The 19,003-nt window shown below is 45.8% G+C and overlaps 4 protein-coding genes across 5 annotated transcripts; 2 read left to right on the top strand and 2 right to left on the bottom strand.

Annotated features, from left to right (window-relative positions):
- The first annotated feature begins 398 nt into the window (after positions 1-398).
- si:ch211-63p21.1 (uncharacterized) lies at positions 399-5,787 on the top strand. 2 transcript variants are annotated; one of them, XM_068587935.1, is made up of 7 exons: positions 399-538; positions 1,373-1,477; positions 1,721-1,810; positions 1,992-2,066; positions 3,379-3,449; positions 3,565-3,736; positions 4,352-5,787. In XM_068587935.1, exons 2-7 carry the CDS (start codon positions 1,409-1,411, stop codon positions 4,553-4,555), a joined length of 681 nt encoding a protein of 226 aa, XP_068444036.1. In that variant the 5' UTR covers positions 399-538; positions 1,373-1,408; the 3' UTR covers positions 4,556-5,787. The 2 variants fall into 2 exon arrangements, with proteins under 2 accessions (XP_068444036.1, XP_068444037.1); XM_068587936.1 differs by having other exon boundaries at positions 1,376-1,477.
- A 2,326-nt stretch (positions 5,788-8,113) lies between these two features.
- LOC137792209 (kelch-like protein 26) lies at positions 8,114-12,787 on the top strand. The gene is made up of 4 exons (XM_068587763.1): positions 8,114-9,767; positions 9,894-10,821; positions 10,894-11,061; positions 11,206-12,787. Exons 1-4 carry the CDS (start codon positions 8,294-8,296, stop codon positions 11,726-11,728), a joined length of 3,093 nt encoding a protein of 1,030 aa, XP_068443864.1. The 5' UTR covers positions 8,114-8,293; the 3' UTR covers positions 11,729-12,787.
- On the bottom strand, positions 12,339-13,703 carry cbln11 (cerebellin 11). The gene is made up of 4 exons (XM_068588301.1): positions 13,466-13,703; positions 13,301-13,366; positions 13,057-13,185; positions 12,339-12,619 (listed from the first exon to the last, which is right to left on the bottom strand). Exons 1-4 carry the CDS (start codon positions 13,701-13,703, stop codon positions 12,339-12,341), a joined length of 714 nt encoding a protein of 237 aa, XP_068444402.1.
- Positions 13,704-14,027: 324 nt separating this feature from the next.
- Positions 14,028-17,690, bottom strand: LOC137792329 (kelch-like protein 33). The gene is made up of 4 exons (XM_068587963.1): positions 16,754-17,690; positions 15,706-16,657; positions 15,422-15,592; positions 14,028-15,172 (listed from the first exon to the last, which is right to left on the bottom strand). The coding sequence occupies exons 1-4, from the start codon at positions 17,541-17,543 to the stop codon at positions 14,653-14,655; spliced, it is 2,433 nt and encodes an 810-aa protein (XP_068444064.1). The 5' UTR covers positions 17,544-17,690; the 3' UTR covers positions 14,028-14,652.
- Positions 17,691-19,003: the final 1,313 nt, after the last annotated feature.

Here is a 19,003-nt window from a genome sequence, read left to right on the forward strand (position 1 = left end):
TAAAATATATATTTTGGAGAATAACGCGCTGCATTTTTGTATCCAAGTCCAATTAATATTCAATTAATCTTTTTAGTTGTTGAAGCCAGAGAACACAAGGTGAGTCACTGCCTGAACAAAAGGAACAAACACAAACAGTGCTCTGATTATTCCAGCTCCACCAGCTGTTGTCTGACTTTCCACAACACGGTCTTTTATTTTGAAAGCCCCTGAACGGAAGCCCCCGCCGCGCTGCGCGCTCCCGCGTCGCATTTGGGTACACTGTGGCATCCCGGTGTGAGCGCGCGCTTACACCGTACACCGTGGAGTGGAGCTGCCCGTCATCACCGCGAGCTGACGTCACTCCACAAGGTGGGGGGTGGGAGGAGGGGGGGGCGGGGGGGGATTCGCCACAATGTCCAACGTTCACGCGCAGCGCGAGCTCTCGGCTTCCCCGCGCCACGATGAGACGCCTCGCGTGCTGCTCGTCCTCTAAACGCGCAAGTCCGCTCACTTTGTTATGGCTTTACTCCACGTTCCTGCACGGGATGCGCACGAGGTAAAGCCTGCTCCGTTTCATCATATGAAAGAAGTTTGTGTGTGTTTGATTGCCACTAGAAAGCGTGACCTCTTCGCTGATGACGTCATCTGTCTTTTTATATTCGTCTTTCTCGTCTTTAATATCTGAAAAGTTGTCCGGCTCTGCGCGGTGACTGTCGTCGGTTCTTACGTAACGGGATGCGGACAGTGGCGAGCAGATGTTACAGAGAGGCTGCGTGCGTAAAGACGGCAGCATCTGTCCACCATAACGCCACATAAATACACCCAATAATCTGATTTCTTCGAGAAAAAATAAGAGTCATAGCAGTATAAGACAATTAATTCACAAATAACACGAATGCATTACAAACAATAGTATTAATATTAGAAAGTGGAGCCATTTAGAATAACCTTTGCTTGACAAAATAAGAATATACACGTTATTAGATCATCATTGGAGGATGTTTTAAAACTATCTATTGAATATTAAGTTTTATATTAAGTTTATGTATTATAGTTGTTTGCATGTATTAGGATAGTTTTTATTTAGTTTAATTATTTGTATTAGTTGTCTAGAGCCACCAGTCTTTATATTGTTTATTGGTTTATTAATTGTGTAATACCTAAGGTTTATGTATAGAAGGAGGTGTGTACAGGACCAGCATGCACCTGGGTAGGCCTGTGATTTTCTTTGCTGTATTAGACAAATGGCCACCACAATCATGATTGCTCAAATACTATCAAATATATCAACTTTCATAAATATCACAACGCTACCTGGGATGTTGAGACCTGCCGTTACTGAGCTGTGTGTGCGCGCGCGTGTGTGTGTGTGTGTGTGTGTGTGCTGCAGCAGGTCTACGTGAGTGTGTGAGCCGGGTCGGAGGTCATGCTGCGGAGGGAACCTGACCCCCACGGCCTCTTTTCCTCCGGAGAGACGTCGGACAACGACTGTGAGGTGAGGTCATTCATTTACACAAAGCAGCTTGAGCACACTTTGTGGACACAAAGATCCATTTTTCCTGAAACATAAACAACACAATGTGTTCAACTCAAACATCTGGCATCTTTTGGTGATTGTTCAACTGAATAACGTGGATTTATCAGCCTTTTCGTCCGATATGTTGCGTGACCGGCGATGAAAAAGGGACGATTAAGCGCCGCAAAACAGCCGTTCCTCCTCTGTGTGTGTTTGTCTCAGATGGGGGCGAGCTGTGGGGAGGTAGATGTAGTGTGTCTGTGCGAGGCCGGGCCCCGTGCACCTGACTCAGACGCACACACGCCCACGCCGGTGAGTGCTCCGGCTCGCCACTTAAGTGCCTGTGGCCGCCGCTCGGTGTTGTTTCTTCATCTGTAACCGTGCTCTAAATACATGCCTTTAACTTCCCCCGCCGACCTCTTTGCATCTGCTGCCTGCTGTGTGTGTGTGTGTGTGTGTGTGTGTGTGTGTGTGTGTGTGTGTGTGTGTACAGGACACGCTGCCGTGTGAACACTGCGGGAAGAACCGGGTGATGGTGACCAGGTTCTCTGAGGGATACGGCACAGAGGTGATGTGTGACCTGTGTGTGCTCTGTCTCTCACTAAAGTACTGTCTCCCACACAAAAAATACTGCATTTTGAATTATATTTCGTGGGAAACATATTTCCTTGGGGATTATGTTTGCTTTTGATGTATCAGGAATACATTTCACATCAGAGGATGAGTACAAAAACACCCAGCAGACGACTGTTTGTGTCCTGTGTTCAACATGAACAAGTACTTTAGTTGTCTAAACATAAACAAGTAGTACTTTAGCTGTCTAAACATGAACAAGTAGTACTTTAGTTGTGTAAACATAACCACGTACTTCTGATGCCTGAAGGTAACTAAGCAGTACTTTTGTTGTTTAAATATAACCAACTCATACAATAGTTGCCGAAACATAAATATGTCTCTTTTTTTCCTCAACAAAATCAAGTAGTACCTAATTAAGTAGTACTTTTGTTGCCTCAACATATAATCAAGTACTTGGTCTTGTAGTACTGTTGTTGCCTGAGTTTTTTCTTCTTTTATCGTTTGATGTCAAACAAAATCAAAGCAAAAATCCATTTCCCTTTAAACTCAGTTGAAAGTAAAGTTCATCTTTGCAGAGACGTACATTGTGTTGCGTGCAGGTGAGTATTTACCATCACGAGTCTGACATGCGCGTGTCTGAAGGTTTCATCTTCACGTCACCTTCATTAGCTTTTGTCTTAGTTTGGCCGTTTCCAGGTTGCATCATGTGACAAACAGCGTTCATTAAATGAGAAAAATATTTGGGAATTGAGAGGAAATGACATCATTTTCTGTACGTTCCCGGTCACAAACACACCTGAAAGAAGCCATTTTATTACCTCTGTTTTCTTTTCTTTTGGCCCCAAAAGCGTTAAGCATTGCTGCCGAGCTCCTCTGTCGACGATGCACCAATTAGGAAGATGAATTTTCTTGTTTTTTCGTACGCAGAACTATCAAAGTAAAACCAGTCGGACGCAATCGGCACATTCGGTGTCTCTGAGCTCATTACTGTGTAGAGGTGTCAGCTGATTCACGCCTAATAATAATGGTGATAATAATGTGTGACGCGCGAGAGCACGCACGCAGACAAATGCCAAGTGTCGCTGAGTTCGGTTTACAAATCGTGGCGCTCGGTGATGATTCACCGCGTGGCTCATCGGCGTTTCATCCAACGACTACAAAATAAAAGCCCCGGACAGTAACGTGGGGGTTGTGTTCAGAAATAGGATCCAACAAATGATTCCTACATTTGTCCGTTTTTTTTGTTTTTTTTTGCACGTTTCTGTATTTGATTAAATATGAATGATAGTTTCATTCCTCTGCAGGAGGAGTGTGTGTTGTCTGATCCTCAGGGGGAGAGTGATGCAGATGCTGATATAGAGGACACAGATTGCAGGTTCGGTGTGCACCAAACACACACACACACACACACACACACACACACATGCATGGTCTTACGCAGCACTGCTTCTCTGACCTCGTGCTCTTTTTTTGAACACCGATGGGTTCAGACTCCAGGAGCCGGGTCCTCTCCAGCGAATCAGCTCGCGGAGGCGCAGGCGGCCGCAGGTCGCGCGCCAAGACACCACCGAGAGCGAGGACGACGGCGGGCGCAGCCACCGGTCGCACCGCTGGAACCTCCGGCTCAGTCCCGACCGAGCGCACAGCCGGACCATACTGGAGGTAGAGCACGCAGCCATGGAGGGGCCAGTTGGTGTCAGTACACACGGCTGTGTGGCGCGGTTCGTTTACTGGTTTAGGTCTAGGTTGAGCTCAAGCAAACTAGCCAGACCAGAGCTGAACTCCAGCTGCAGGAATTATAGAATCAACCAAAGAAGGTTGCATCGCCAAATTGTCCTATAACCAAGAAATCCGCATTAGCAGTTAGCAGACGTTAGCATTTTTGCACTGCGGTTCACTAGTCTCTAAGTCTATGTTTTTATTTTTTAAATGGGGTTTTTGGTAAAATGCCTGAAATAAGGTTTCTGCGTAAAACAACATCTTCTTTTACATAAAATGCGTCAGTAAATACCCCGTCTTCAGAAATCCTTAAAATTTTGTTCTTTGGTGAATATTATCTCGCTGAGCGAACCGTGCAAGTATCCTAAAATTAAAATTGTGTTTGCAACTGAGTTTATTTTACGCCATAATCTTTAAAACCCAGTGGAAAGATCACGTCAAAGGAAACCAGTGCGACGCAAACTCCTTGTCCGACATGAAGCTACGTCATCCCTGCAGGAGGGTGATTCAGATTTGAGTTGAGGGAAGACTTTATAATACTTCTTTTCTGTCCTCTAGGAGAGCGTGTCACAGGTCAGGCCGCTGGTCATCTGCCGGCCGGACGCGGAGAGGCCGCCCGAGCCGCCCCGGGGCTCCCGGCGTCTGACGTCTCTGTGGCCGCCGTCCCTCTCCGTCCCTCTCGTCCTCCTCCTCTTGCTGCCGCTCTCCCTCTCCCTCGTCATCGTCATCGTGTCTCTCCTTCGACCGCGGGCCAGCGCTTGACCCCACGCGTCCGTTTTCCCGAGAGGGTGGTTTCATTTTCAAAATAGGCTCCGCCCGCTCCCGCAAAGCAGTTACTCCCACAATTTGTGACCGAATAGTAAGTTAGATATGCTTTAATAGACATAACCATCCATATTTTAGAGTTAGTTTCTTTACCCACTCCTAGAATATAGAGATTTTAAACGTTTGCAGTTGGACACTCCAGTTTTATTCGAACCAGAGAGTCGAATACATTCACTCTGTATACATCCAGGATCCGTTCACGACGGAAAAAAACCCGACATAAACTCAGCCCTCATGAAATCTCACCTTCCGTCTCGCTTTCTCACCCCCTCGTTTGTAAAAATAGACCTCGACTCGTCTCACTCCTTGTTCTAATGAGCCACAAGAGTGATAAGCAAGGTGGAAAAGGTTTCAGGGCTTCAGGGGAATCTTTGAACCATAAACACCCTCCAAAAAAAACCACACAGGCTCAGTGGGACAATATTTAAAAGATGATGCTGTGAACTATGCAATTCTTCTGTACCCACCGCGGCATCCTGACTGCTGTTTAAAGAAGTCTCCTGTTTCTTTGGCACCGTCGTCACCTTCTTGGCCCCGTCTCTTTTCTCTTCGGGAAACAGGGAGTTATGGTTTTAAAATAGAGCATGACCTAATTAAAAAAGGCAATAGCGGAAGAGATCTGATGCAGCTCATGATCTGGCAGTAAAGGTGATGATTTAATACGTAGATTATGTGTATACTTTTACTTGTTGCAGACTCATTTAGAAAAAGATGAATCCTTCTTCTTCTTCGAGTTCATACAGTAGTTTTCAGTAAAAAAAAACACCAGTGAAATTAAATTATGTTAAAGCAATTTAAACACAGTCTTACAGTTGCTATTATGTTGAATAATAATATTTATGTTGTATTTATATTCATGAATTATTATTTAAGAGGAGAAGTGAGCTTGACAATCAGTCATTGTTACTCGTTCAAAGCCAAAATAGTTGGAATAAAAGCCGTTTCTGTGTGTTTTTTTCTCCACAGTTGCTTGCATCCTTGTAGAGAAATGTTCATTCCAAAATTAAGACCAGGTTGTATTTACCGTATGTTTGAGCCAATCGGATTCATGTTTAGCAACTCAGCAACTTTCAGCCGATGTTGTAATGCCAGTTTTAAATGTATGTCCACGTGTGTGTTCCCTTTTGTGTTTCTGGGATTCATAGAAGTTCAATAAAACTAGATTGTATTTTGACAAGAAAAGCTTTTTTTGTTGTAAATAACAGCCGTGCAGAGACAGCTAGCAGCTAGTAGCAGACAGCTGGTAGCAGACAGCTAGTAGCAGACAGCTGGTAGCAGACAGCCAGTAGCAGACAGCTAACTAGTAGCAGACAGCTAACTAGTAGCAGACAGCTGGTAGCAGACAGCTAACTAGTAGCAGACAGCTAACTAGTAGCAGACAGCTGGTAGCAGACAGCTAGTAGCAGACAGCTAACTAGTAGCAGACAGCTGGTAGCAGACAGCTAGTAGCAGACAGCTAACTAGTAGCAGACAGCTAGTAGCAGACAGCTGGTAGCAGACAGCTAGTAGCAGACAGCTAGTATCAGACAGCTAGTAGCAGTCAGCTAGTAGTAGACAGCTAACAGCTAACTAGCAGAATAAAGTTAGTAGCAGACAGCTAACTAGTAGCAGACAGCTAGCTGTAGACAGCTAGTAGCAGACAGCTAGTAGTAGTTTCTCCCTGTTAACAGTCTTTATGCTAGGCTAAGCTAACCAACTTCATGCTACTCGTACAGACGTACAAAAGTGGACGTTTGCATTTCAGAAATAGTGTGTTCGTACGGTTTAAAAATGAAGCTTTAATAAGCAAAGACAATCAGAAGAAGAGCATAAAGAGGAATCTGCCTCTTTTCATCGGTTTCGGCAGCAGCGTGTGCTGCTCTTGAAACGGACGGCCTGGAGGTTAGCGCTCCTCACTCCTCCTCGCCGCGTGCGTCGTCATGGTAACAATCAGGACTTCAGAGGAAACAGACTTTTCATAAGTGGATCGTGAGCCGCTGCCCAGAGCGAAGTGCTCACCGTCCGTGGGCGACAATGTGAAAACCGACATCTGCACATCTGCCGTTGTTGCTAATGAAAGTCGATCTGCTCTCTCTTCTATACGCGGCACTTAAGGATGTCTCGAAATGTCAAACATTCAGCTCGAGTCCTCAATTTATTTAAATGCATTCAACTTCTCCTTTTTGCGTAGTGTTGAATAATAACCTGACTCACTTGACTGCTTGTTTAAACCTCCGTGTGTGTGTGTGTTGCCTCACATGTGAACGGCTGTGAAAAGACCAGAGTCATTGCGTTCTCAGGTAGGAGTGTGTTGCCCACCAGTTTCATTTTCCAACTCACCCACTCACAGCGCTTCGACTTCAAAGCGTCTCAATAAAAAAAACTCACCCTGTGTTGATCAAAATTGAAGAGCTGTGATTTCGCCGCATTTAGAGGCCCGAGGTTAGAGACGAGATTTTTAAATCTGGGAACATGAGCTCGTACTGTTTCTATCAGTTAGTGGCTCGTATAGTCAAGGGAAATTGGCTCCCTCCTGATTGGCTCAGGCCGACATGAACCAACGTTTGCTGGCTTATATGACCTGTTGCAGAGCAAAAGAGGTTTGAAATGCTGTTCAAGAACATTAAAGATGTCACTAGTTTGAAACTAGGCAGTAATAGGTGCACTAATATAACAGCAAACAACTGTTTATGTCAAGATATAGAGGAGTAATGCAGCTCTCTTTAACAGCAACTTAGAAAGGAATACACTGTTACAGATACAATGCAACCCAATGGCATTAGCAGTGTGGTACAATATAAGGAGAGAATACATTCGGAAGGATCCATTGACAGCTATTGCGCTTGTGATCTGTGCGACTATATTTTAGGTCAAGGTGACAGGTGTAACCCGGCTGTTTGCTTTCTTCTGTCAGCTCGAAGGGCAACAGGTGTAAATGGAGTTGTTTTGTTCTTACGGCTTGAGGATGTTTCTTCCCCTCACGTCTCTCTATCCATGGCCCAGATTCCTCTGGTCTTGGATGTGGAGGAGCAACGTGATCCCACTGGTGACCCTGAGGGTATTTAATACTAATCTTAGAGCGATCCCAAGACCAAAGACATTTTGGTTTGGACGGAAAGAAATCCAGCTGCCTCTAGGCCAAGATCATTCCCTCTTTTATTACTTGCTCGGGTCAAATCTTTACAGTATAACTTCAGCTGATCACTAAAGGGAGAGGCTTAACATTTGACTCAATAAATAGCAATAGAATAAACTGTATCCCCTGTAAATATACTGAAATTGAGGAACAAAATGAATCTGACACCTAACTTTACATTATAGTGCATCAACCCATCACAGACCTTTGTTGTTCTCAAAAACCCTGTGATAGTGCTCTGAATATAGCGACTTCTTTGGTTGTATGGAGGATTAGTGAGTCCGCAGCCATGCGACACATGCAGGAGGAGGGAGAGGCGGGAGAGGAACAAACACAAGAGAGAGCTGGCGTCTGCAGACGGGTGTAGAGGTGACGCAGTTCACAACAATAACAGCAGCATCCGAAGAGCAAAGAGACGGGACGTGCAGGATTTTCTCAGCGCATTTTTCCTCATAAACCGTTCAGGAAGTAAGTGATCTGCAATTTTTAAGACTTTGAGAGGTGTGAATGTGTTGGGGGATTTAAAAGGATTAGCTCAGATTAGGGTGACACTGGACAGTATGGCAGTAGAAGCTAATCAATGCCTCCAGGGATTGGATGAGTGGAGAAGAGAGAGTCTGGAGAAGAGGAAGGAGAGATGGAGGGAGAGGGCGAGGGGAAGTCTGTGGGTTAAAGTCGAGTCGAGCGAAGAGGAGGAAGAGGAGACATGGGATGTGGGCAGTGAGGAAGAAGAAGTCTGTGAAGGAAAGGATGAGGGAGAAGAGGAAGCAGGTGAGAAGGAAGAGAAGAGGGAGGTGAAGGACGAGGCGGAGGAGATGGAAGCAGGAGATCAGAGAGAAAAAGAAAATGGGTTTGAGAAGGTGCAAAAGCAAGTAGAGGAGCTTGAGGAAGCTAGGGTAGAAGGAGAAAAGGAGCTAGAGGGGAGCATCGCTGCAGTCAAGGAAGAAGAGCAGGTCGAGGAGGAAGATGAGGAGGAGGAGCACCGGGAGCAAATTGGGCAATATCACCATGCAAAGCAATTAAGAAAACACATGAGAAGAACCCAGGATGAGAAAAATCTGCAAAAACGAGGAAGCGCTAGCCAAGAGCTCAGAACAGTCACTAACGGAGAACACTTGTCGGATTCAGTGGAGTCTGATGATGAAGATTCTGACTTGATGAGATCAGATGATGGATTAAACGACTTTGAGAGAATAAACATTGAAATGAAAAAGGATCTCGTGGAATTGGAAGATCCGGATGAAATTTCACGGAGGAATGAAAATAACGTTGTAGCAACGCAGACTTCAAAGGAAACAGCAGCTGAAGATGACTATGAGAAGTTGACAGATGAGAAAAAAGCAGTTGCAGAATCATCCTGCACAACTCAAGAAGAAAGGTTTCAAGTTGATCGCAGTGAGTTTCAAAGGGAAGAGGAAGAGTCTACGGATGATGAGGAAGCAGAACATCCCCCGGAGGAAGAAACAGGTGGCAATGACGAAGATGTGGTAAAGATTTACTGCGAAGACGATAACCTCACGGACGTATTCCACACCTTGACGGAGTTCAGGGACTCCTCCCTTCTCACTGACCTTACTTTGAGCACAAAGGACGGGAAGAGCTTCCACGTACACTCCCCTGTCCTGGCCGCTGTCAGCCTCCGTATCCGAGAAAGACTCAGTCAAAACAATGGAGACATCGAAAGAAAAGATGCGAGTGTCGGACTCCACCGGTGGTCAGTGTCTCTGGGTCCAGAGGTGGATCAGGTTGGGTTGAAGGCAGTGGTGGAGTTTGCCTACACTGGACTCATATTGTGTTTGAACCAGAACACGCGGCAACAGATAAAGGCCGCGGCTCAAACATTGGGCGCCCCCAGGGTGCTGGATCTCTGCAAAGAGGAGGAGGAACGGTCCACAAAAACAGGAGTGCGAGGGAAAGACGACGTGACCTCGGCTGCAGAAGAAATGAAGGTCAGTCTTCGGTGCATCGAAAAGCTGAGGATGGAGAGAGTGGGCTGTGACGTCGTTCTGGAGGCTCTCGGAGGATCGCTTCACGGTGAGTAGAACTCCTTGACTATAGCTTGTCAAGCATTAACCGTCCAAGCAAAGACTTTCCATTTATTAGCAATATTTGGTGGCCGAAAGGTCTTCTATACTGTTCTCATTACCGTCCTCCCTTCAGTCCACAGAGTCATCCTGGCTGTGAGTAGTGACTACTTCCGCGGCATGTTCACCTTAGGGATGAAGGAGTCCCATCAGCCCTTTGTGACCCTTCCCTTCCTTTTGGCATCAGAGCTGGAGGCTCTGATTGACTCCTCCTACAGCGGGGCTCTCTCCATCAGCTGGAAGTGCGTCTTCGAGATCACGAGCATTGCTCTCCAGCTCCAGTACCGGCCTGCCCTCTCTTTGTGTCTGAACTTTCTGCATCGAGAAATAAATCCTCGCTCCTGCCTGGACGTGGCATCTTTTGCTGAGGCCTACGAGATGGCGCGGCTTCTTGAAGCCGCAGACGATTTTGTTTTGCAGCAATTTGAAAGGGTGGCGTGTATCTCGAAGTTCAATGACCTGCCAGCCAAAAAGCTCCTCAAGTACTTGAATAGTCGTTCGCTCTGCGTTTCATCCGAGCTAGTTGTGTTCAAGGCAGTGGTCGCATGGATCCAAGCAAAACCCCGGAAAAGGCTGAAGCTCGCTAAAGAACTAATGAAAACCATCCACTTTTCCCTGATGACGTTCAAGGAATTCAAAGAGGTCCTATTGCTGAACCTGTGGTCTGATCCCAGCCTGGCAGAGCTCTATGAAACCGTTTGTAAGGATTTCTGCTCCAAGGAGAGTCAGTGCCGGATCTATCCCCCGAAAGAGAGTCTGGTCTTGATTGGAGGTGACCAGATTTCTGAAGATCTGGGTAGCCGCAGCATCAGCAGAGAACTCTGGTTCGTTAATTCCCTGAGGAACCACACAGGGATAAAAAAGGACATGGAGTGGAGGAAGTTGGCAGAGATGCCAGAGCCGGAGAGGTTTAGTCACGAGGTCGCTGTCCTCAAGGGAAAACTATACGTGTTCGGAGGCAAGAAGTATTACGGCACCAGCGACAACCTGAGTTCAGTTTACAGGTGAGAGGGGTGATGATTTTAGAGTTTTAAAGACATCTTCCAATGCCTCATTACTCCTATTTTTCTGTGTAGGTTTGACCCCTATGAAAACAGCTGGGAGAGTCTGGCTGAAATGCAGGAAAAGAGATGCTCTTTTTCTGTGGTTGTGCTGGATGGAAAGATATATGCCATTGGCGGACATCGTGACCTTGAATATATAGAGAGTGTGGAACGGTACTGCCCCACTGGAAACTCTTGGAGGTATGTTGGACAACCCGTCTACCAACTGGGTAGCTTGTACGACGCATCTGCACGTTGTGTAGGCAGTGATGATTGGTGCCCAAAATCTCGAAATAAACTTACATTGGTGTTTCGCCTTTGAAATATAAATGTCTTCTCCTTCAGCTTCACGCGGCCCTTGCATCTGCCTCTGGCTGGCCACGTGGCAAAAGCGCTACAAGGCCGGATCTTTGTCTCAGGAGGGCTGAGCAGGAACTTCCAATGTCTTGCATCCATGTTTCTATACCACCCGGAGACAGGAAGCACTCATTTGGCAAACATGGCCGAGCCTCGAGCTCGCCACTGCATGCAGACCCTGGCCGAACGTCTCTACGTCGCCGGCGGAATCACCGTGGACGACAACGCGCGCGCTGTCGACCAGCTGGCTTGCGAGGTGTACGATCCGGTGGACGACTCCTGGACCGCCTTCGCGTCTCTGCCGGTGCCGCATGTGGGAGCGGGAGGCGCAGTTCTGGAGGGGAAGTTTTTTGTGCTGGGCGGATACAGCCAGGATGACTACAGTGACACCGGGATGGTCCATCGGTACGATCCGACCGCACACAGATGGGAGAACATGGGCAGGATGCCTGGGCCGAACAACGACACACAGGCATCTGTGCTGCGCTTGCCACAAGATGTCCGATTGTAAAACACAGGGACATATACACGTCATAGTTGGATGTAAACTTTAGTACAATGCATCTTAACTAACATTCTTTCATTGTCCATAATGTCATGTGTGACAATAGTTTGACATCCGGATAAAGGTAATAAAGGTAAATAAAGGTATCTTATGTTGTACATCAAGTAAACCTTTAGGCATGTAAAAGGTAGGGTAGAGAATCTTTGGTGCTATAAATAGAAATTGACTGTGCGGCGTTCAAAAGGCACTGTGACACAATTTTGTATTTCAGTTTGGGATGGGATGAGAGATATTATTCAAATGTGTTTACACTAATAACCGCAGTAACCAACGATGAACACAGGATGTAGCTGCTGCCTCCTGTCTCACTTTTAGTGTGAATGCAGTGAACTCATTAGTTATTGCAGAAGGTTCAGAAAGCTGCGTTTGGATGGTTTGTATAGCGTTCTGAAGAAGATTTATTTTTGCTCAGAATTTATTGAAAAAATGTAAAACATGCGCATGTTTATCAAATTTCTCTATGAGCTTGGATTTTTATTTTGTAGAGAATCACCATTGTGTGTCCTTCTGAGTGTAAAGACAGTGATTTCACATTATTTGTGTCTGATGTAATCATTTACACGGGGAAGACAAGAAAACCACTGAAGGTCGTGTGTCCATTCATGTTGTCAAACACTCTTCCGTCGTCCCACAGTTCCATGGACACCTTGTCACCGGCGGCCAGTTGCAGAACGACAGCGTTGCTGCTGCTGTCCGAGCCGTCGACCGTGACGCCCTCGTGGGTTGAAATTTGGAGCGCGCCGTTTTTCACTAGTATGGCCCCTGTGTTGTGAGTGTTGTAGCCATAGGTGCTGAAGCTGAAGAAGTAGAGGCCGCCCACGGGTGCTGTGAAGACTCCTGTAACAGAGCGAAGAGAAGCAGACGAAAGATGAGCTACTCCAATCACAAACAACTAAGTTGTTGAAGCCAATGTCAGGCCTAAACAATTTAGAGTTGAGTGTCATTTAGAGAGACCCATTCCACGTTACACTCAGTCATTTACTCCTTTGTTAATTTGAAATAAAATCAAAACTGATAAACACAAGCTCAGCAAATTGTTCTCCTTGTTTGCTCTTGTTTGAAATACCAGAAGCGGGTGTGTGAGTTTTACGGCCTTAGGGCATCAGAAAAAAACAGCAAAAAAGCAAGTGTTTCTTAGAGAAAACAGCCATTGTATCTTGTATCTAGAATGCATTTCTTTGCCAAACCATGAGAAAAATCTATAATAAATGTTGACACACATACACAAACCAACACTCATACACACACACACACGATGTAAGAATGCACAGTACCTGTATTTTGGTCATAACCATCGCCGGTGTTTGAGAAGACGCGTTTGTAAATCAGGGCCTTGTCTGTGCACGGTCCTTTGTAAATCTCCCCGAAGTTTGCCAAAGAGGCCGAGAATGCGATCCGCGGGGCTGTGTACAAGTTACATGGAGACATTGATATACGAAAGATGCAATGGTTTGCACGGTGTAAAATTGAAGGATGGTAACACAGAGACTTAAATACAAAGATATCTGACCGTCTCACCATTAGCATTACTCTGTTTCAGCTTGTTGATCTCCTCCTCTGTGGCACTAAGTCTCGTTTTAAGGCCTGTACAAGTTTTTTTTTTAATTCAGTTATTGAAAAAAACAAAAACATTACTTGAACATTACATGAGTGTAGGAAATAGTTCATCATAACGAAGATTACCTTCATTCTCTTCCTTCAGTTTGTCCGCTTCAGCTTTCTGTCCCTTCAGCTCGTCTACAGTCGCGTTGACCCTGGCCTCCAGAGCTTCTATGTCTTTAAGCTTGTGCCCAAACTTATTTAATAATTCCCCTTTATCACTCAGCCACTCGTCAATATTCATGTCGCCTCTCTGTCCAAACCCCGGCTCCCCAAACAAGAGTCCCAACAGCGTCAGCAGAAGCAACGCCCTGAGCTCCATTTCCAATTATCTGTAAATTTACAGTCTCTGGGTTGTTTTTCTCGCAGTTTGTGGAGGGTGTTGTTTTCCCACAGCGGCTTGTCTACCCGCTCTCCTCACTGAGAGGGGTCGTCGGATGTCAGTGAGTAAGCAGTGTTGAGGCCCTCGGGGTCCCCAGTTGGAGTCGAGTCCCAACAAGCCAACTGGGAGGATTTTGTGAGCGGGTTTGCCAGTAAAATATCAATAGGGAATGTGACAGACATCAACATGTACAGTAAAGCCATGTAAGCATTTTAAATGTTTTCAATACTCATATTATTGACAATTTATTTAATTACAGCTTATCTTATCTTCTTTAAAGAAGCTTATCTTCAAAACGCCCACACAGACGGAGGTGTGACCTGCAGCAAAGACAAGAAACACCGACTCTTTGCTCAAAGTACAAAAACATTTACCACCTCGATGAGATTCAGATAGACCTTGAAGAGAAGCAAATGCTGCTGCAAACAGCAATATTCGTGTGCTTGAAAGATTAGTGACACACCTTTCAAACGCACTAAAGGACCTAGAGGATTATTTCGCCGATTGAGATACCATATTGAAATAAATAAAATACAAATGTTATGATTAAATAACGGTAAAACAATGTTATTTTTGCTTTGCTTGTTACTCTGATTGATATACATGAGTCAACATTTAGTTTTGTCATTTAGGAAAAAGGAACATGTAGAGCTACATATCATATGGTGATATACTATTGATAGATGATTAAACTATTAATATATACCAAACAGTATTTGAGATTGTATATTTCATGCAACGTGTTAGTATACTAAACGGGGAGGAGAAAAAAAGACAAATAGCTCTATAATTTATACCATATAACTGACAAAAACAACTCGCTGAAACATATAGTAATAGATCTACCTCAAAATGTCTCTCAGTTTCTAAACATTATAATTTTGAGCTACTAAAGTCTGAAGTGTTGAGGCAGTCGGAGCAGACAGGCCCGTATGTCCGTAAAAGCCCCAGGCAGTTTGCCCATGTTCTCCCATCGCTGTGTACTGGGTTCGAACCGATGGACCAGTCCAGTCTCACTGTAATCGTCCTGGCGGTATCCTCCCAGTACATAGATCTTCCCCTCCAGGACGGCTGAGGCTGCACTCACATGGGGCTGGGGCAGTGACGTGAAAGCAGTCCAGGAATCGGCCACCGGATCATACATCTCACAGAGCAGTTGGTCGGTGTAAAACTCCCTCAGGTTGCACACGCCGCCGGCCACATAGAGACGGCCTCGCAGGGGCTCCATGCAATGCTGGGCCCGGTCATGGCTCAGGTCCGCCAGGTAGGTGGCTCCTCTCTCTGGGTGGTACAGGAACATGGAAACCAGACACACGTACTTACAATCGAAACCTCCAGAGATGAATATTCCTCCATCCATGACGGTGACAGCATGTCCGCTCAAAGCCTGGTCCAGGGGCCGGACAAAGCTGGGTAAATAGAATGAGAGGCATCGGACAGGAAGGACAGTTTAGGGGGACACCAAATAAATCTAGTACCTATAACCATGTCAGTCCAAACGAGACTATCGTTTGACCTTAAACAAGGATACTCTCGTTTCATAGTATTTGGGAGGTAAGCAGGAACAAACTGGCACTGTAAAAACATTCAATTGTTCACAACCAATCCAAAAGCTAGGCCTCCATATTCTACCTCAAGCGTAACATCCCTCAACTTACCTCCAGGAGTCGGTGTCTGGGTTGTACATCTCGACGCTGTCGATGTTGGTGTTGATCTCCTTGTCTCCACCAATGGCATAAAGACGCTGTCCGTGTACCACCACTGAGAAGTTGCTTCTAAACTCCTGCATGTCAGCTAGCCTCTTCCAGCAGCCCTGCACGGGGTCATAACTACCATGTGTGCGATGAAGGAAAAAGGTAAATATAGAAAATTCAGACCCCGGCTATGTTTCTGTGGGACAAAGGGCGAAGAGGATATTTGTGCACCAGTTCTCTCTTTTTACCTGTAGGCGGATTTCATCATGTCATCCTTGCAGTAGTAGTAACATCCTCCAAACACATATAACTTTCCCACCATTGCTGCTACTCCATGCCTGAACTTCGGCTTGTCTGGCATCTCACCTAGCCTCCGCCACTCCACCTGCTTCACCAACCCCGTACCACTGCGTAAGGAGTTTGCAAACCACAGTTCCCTGCTCGGTCTGCGCTGTCCCACATCTGGGTTCAGCTGGTCACCCCCGACCACAACCAGGGCGTCTTTGGGACGGCGGACTCGGCACTGATCCTGGGTTTCTTCTGGAAGGCTGAAAGCAAATTCCCTGAGTGCTGAACTATAGAGTTCCACCTCTTGGTTTCCGAAGCTCTCCATGCGTAGGTTAATGGCCCTGACCTCCCTGAACTCTCGAAAGGTCATGAGGGGGAACCGGACTCCGGTCATCAGGGCACCAGCTTGGCCCAACCTCTCATCAGGGTCAGCCTCAATCCAAGAGATTACAGCTCGAAACACAGCCAACTCTGAGGGCACGCACAGATCATCACAGCGGAGGATGCCGAGAAGCTTCTCCGCTGGTAGGTCCTGAAACTTTGAGGTGGCGGACACCTCCCAGAAGTTCATCAGCACAAAGTCGTTGGCTTCCTCAAGCAACTCTGACATCTCGTAGGCTTCAGCAAAAGATGCCACATCCAGGCAGGAGCTCGCCTCCATTTCCTGACGCATGAATTTGAGGCAAAGCAAGAGGGCAGGCTGGAACTGGAGCTGGAGGGCCATGCAGGAGAGCTCGAAGACGCAGTCCCAGCTAAGCGGAAGGGTGCCACTGTAGGAGCAGCCAATCAGAGCCTCCAACTCAGAAGGTGACAGGAAGGGAAGGGCAATGCATGTCTGACTGGATTCCCTCATCCCGCAGGTGAACATCCCGCGGAAGTAGTCACTGCTTGCCGCCAGGATAACTCTGTGGACTGGAGACAGCCGAAAGAAGAGCTCAGTTCATCACTATCGAATAATCGACAAGAAGAAACCTACAAATTGTCTGAACAGCATGACTGTATACTAACCATGGAATAGAGCACCGTCCACATCCAAGATCACATCACACCAAACTCTGTCTGTCCACAACTGGTGAATAGACTGAAGAGTAATCTTCATCTGTTCTATGGGAGATATCTCTGAGTCTTCCTTCGTAGGACTCCCACTTTCTGCCATGCACTCCCCTTTGTTGCAGAGATCCAGCACTCTAGGAATGCCCAGCGCTTGTGCTGCAGCCACAATCGAGGATATGCTGTCTTTATTCAAAGACAACACGGCTCCAGTGTAGGCAAACTCCAAAACTGCCTGTAGCCCAACATGATCAACCTCGGGAGACAGAGACACTGACCGCCTTTGGACTTCTAGATCGTCATAGTCGCCTCGATATCTCTCTTGGATGAAGGAGCTGATAGCAGCAAGAACAGGGGAGTGCACATCAAAGCTGTTTCCATCATCAGTGGTCAGAGTCAGGTCTGTGAGTACAGATGACTCCCACAATTCCTTCAGGGCGTTGAATACCTCTTTAGGATAGGTTTCACTGTGGTATGTGTGGACATTATCACCAAGTCCTTCATCCCCAAATTGCTGCCCAATTTCTACCAGACGAGCACCGCTCATTGTGACCTCCGAGCCCTGTTTCTTACCCCTCCCTCTCGTCAACCCCATCCTGGAGTCATTGTACGCCACGATCCTCCTCAGTTCGCGGTTGTCCTGTTCAATACCTTCTTCGTCACCTTCTTCAATCACTCGTTTCCTCCTCTCTTTCTCTCTCCTCCATTTCTCTTCCCATTCCATTGGAAGGTAATGCCTGAACTCCATACCTATGGCTGGGCTTTACCTTCTCTTTAAACTACTAACCACAAAGGGTTTTGTGTATTAAATTACAGATGACGTACAACTAAGTCTTGATTTAATAAACTTACGCGTCTCTCTCATATCTAGTCTTGCTCCCTTCACAACTCTGTCTGTTCCTCCTAACTCTTTTATGGATTCAATGTTCCTCACTGCATAAACAGCAGCTATTCATAGCTACTGGGTCAGAGAGATTCAGTTTCAGCTGAAGCTCGGCTCTCACTTTATTGTGATTTTCATCAAGGAAAAAAATGTTGATGAACTTTAATGTTTACTAGAGTCAATAAAGACCCAGGTAAAATATGTCCCCGCCTTTTTCCAATGTAACCTTGACACATAATAGTGAACCTACAAACAACTGTCAAGGAGCCAGATGGAAACTGTTTTAAGTGTATTTATGACACCACAATAGTTAAGCTGGACTTTGTTAGTTATTATTCGTCATAACATTAATTTCCATAACATGTTTTATATCCTTAAACAATAAAATAAATGAATCGAGGCAATTGTTTTCAGTGCAATAGTAGAATATCAGGAGACATAATTCTGCTCTTATTCTAGAGCATGCTACATTATTTTGTATAAGAAAAGGGGGTAGTTTACAATGAATAAGTCACTGATTGTTAAGTTGTAATTCAATAAAGAAAAAGATCAAAAAACAAGATGCCGTGAGGAAATAGGGTAAGGTTTATTTGCTTATCTGATATTTTTGCGCCAGCTTTGATTAATGTATTGCTTCAGCCAAACAATTATTAACCTGAACTACCTTATAAACACTTATCTTCTTGCTGTCAGTCATTTCAAATCTCTACAGAGGACCTTCAAAGCTGAAGAATGGAGAGCCTGTCAGTGGTCATGGTGGTGTGTTTGCTTGCTGGTCTGTCTGAGTGCCAGACTGGAGGCGACGACCATCAGAACGAGATCTCAGAACTCACACATGAAGACCTGACCTCGGTCGAGAAGGATGCTCTCCAGAACGTAGAAACGTTAACCAGTTTGCCAACAACCTCAACAGCAACGCAGCCGAGCTGTGATCCAACACTCTACACAGTGCTGAAGGAGCTGGGCGCTCTGGAAGAAAAGCTTGAAGCTAATGTGAGAGCTCTAGAGGAAACCAACAAGAAGCTGGAGGCCAGTGAGAAAAAGGTCACTGCACTTGAGAACAGTGCAGTGGCTCAAGGTAAGACAAATGTACTAAACATTGTTTGTGCAGAGCCATAGTTTGTCTCGCAAACCATGTGTTGTGAGCTGATGTGGTCCGTTAGGATGTCACATCAAAGTTGTGGTAGCACATTATTTTGGCAGAAATTCATTAATGTAACGGGAAATCGGGAGTGCCGTGTTTGTGTATTTATACTGTGTATGTGACAATTGTAAAATAGTTAAAAAATTTGAAAAAACATCCTTTCTGCTAAAAGTAAATGATC

The sequence above is a fragment of the Clinocottus analis genome, unplaced genomic scaffold (genome assembly GCF_023055335.1).
Source record: "Clinocottus analis isolate CAN_PGR_092001 unplaced genomic scaffold, fCliAna1.0.p SCAF_21, whole genome shotgun sequence".
Taxonomy (NCBI): Eukaryota; Metazoa; Chordata; class Actinopteri; order Perciformes; family Cottidae; genus Clinocottus; species Clinocottus analis.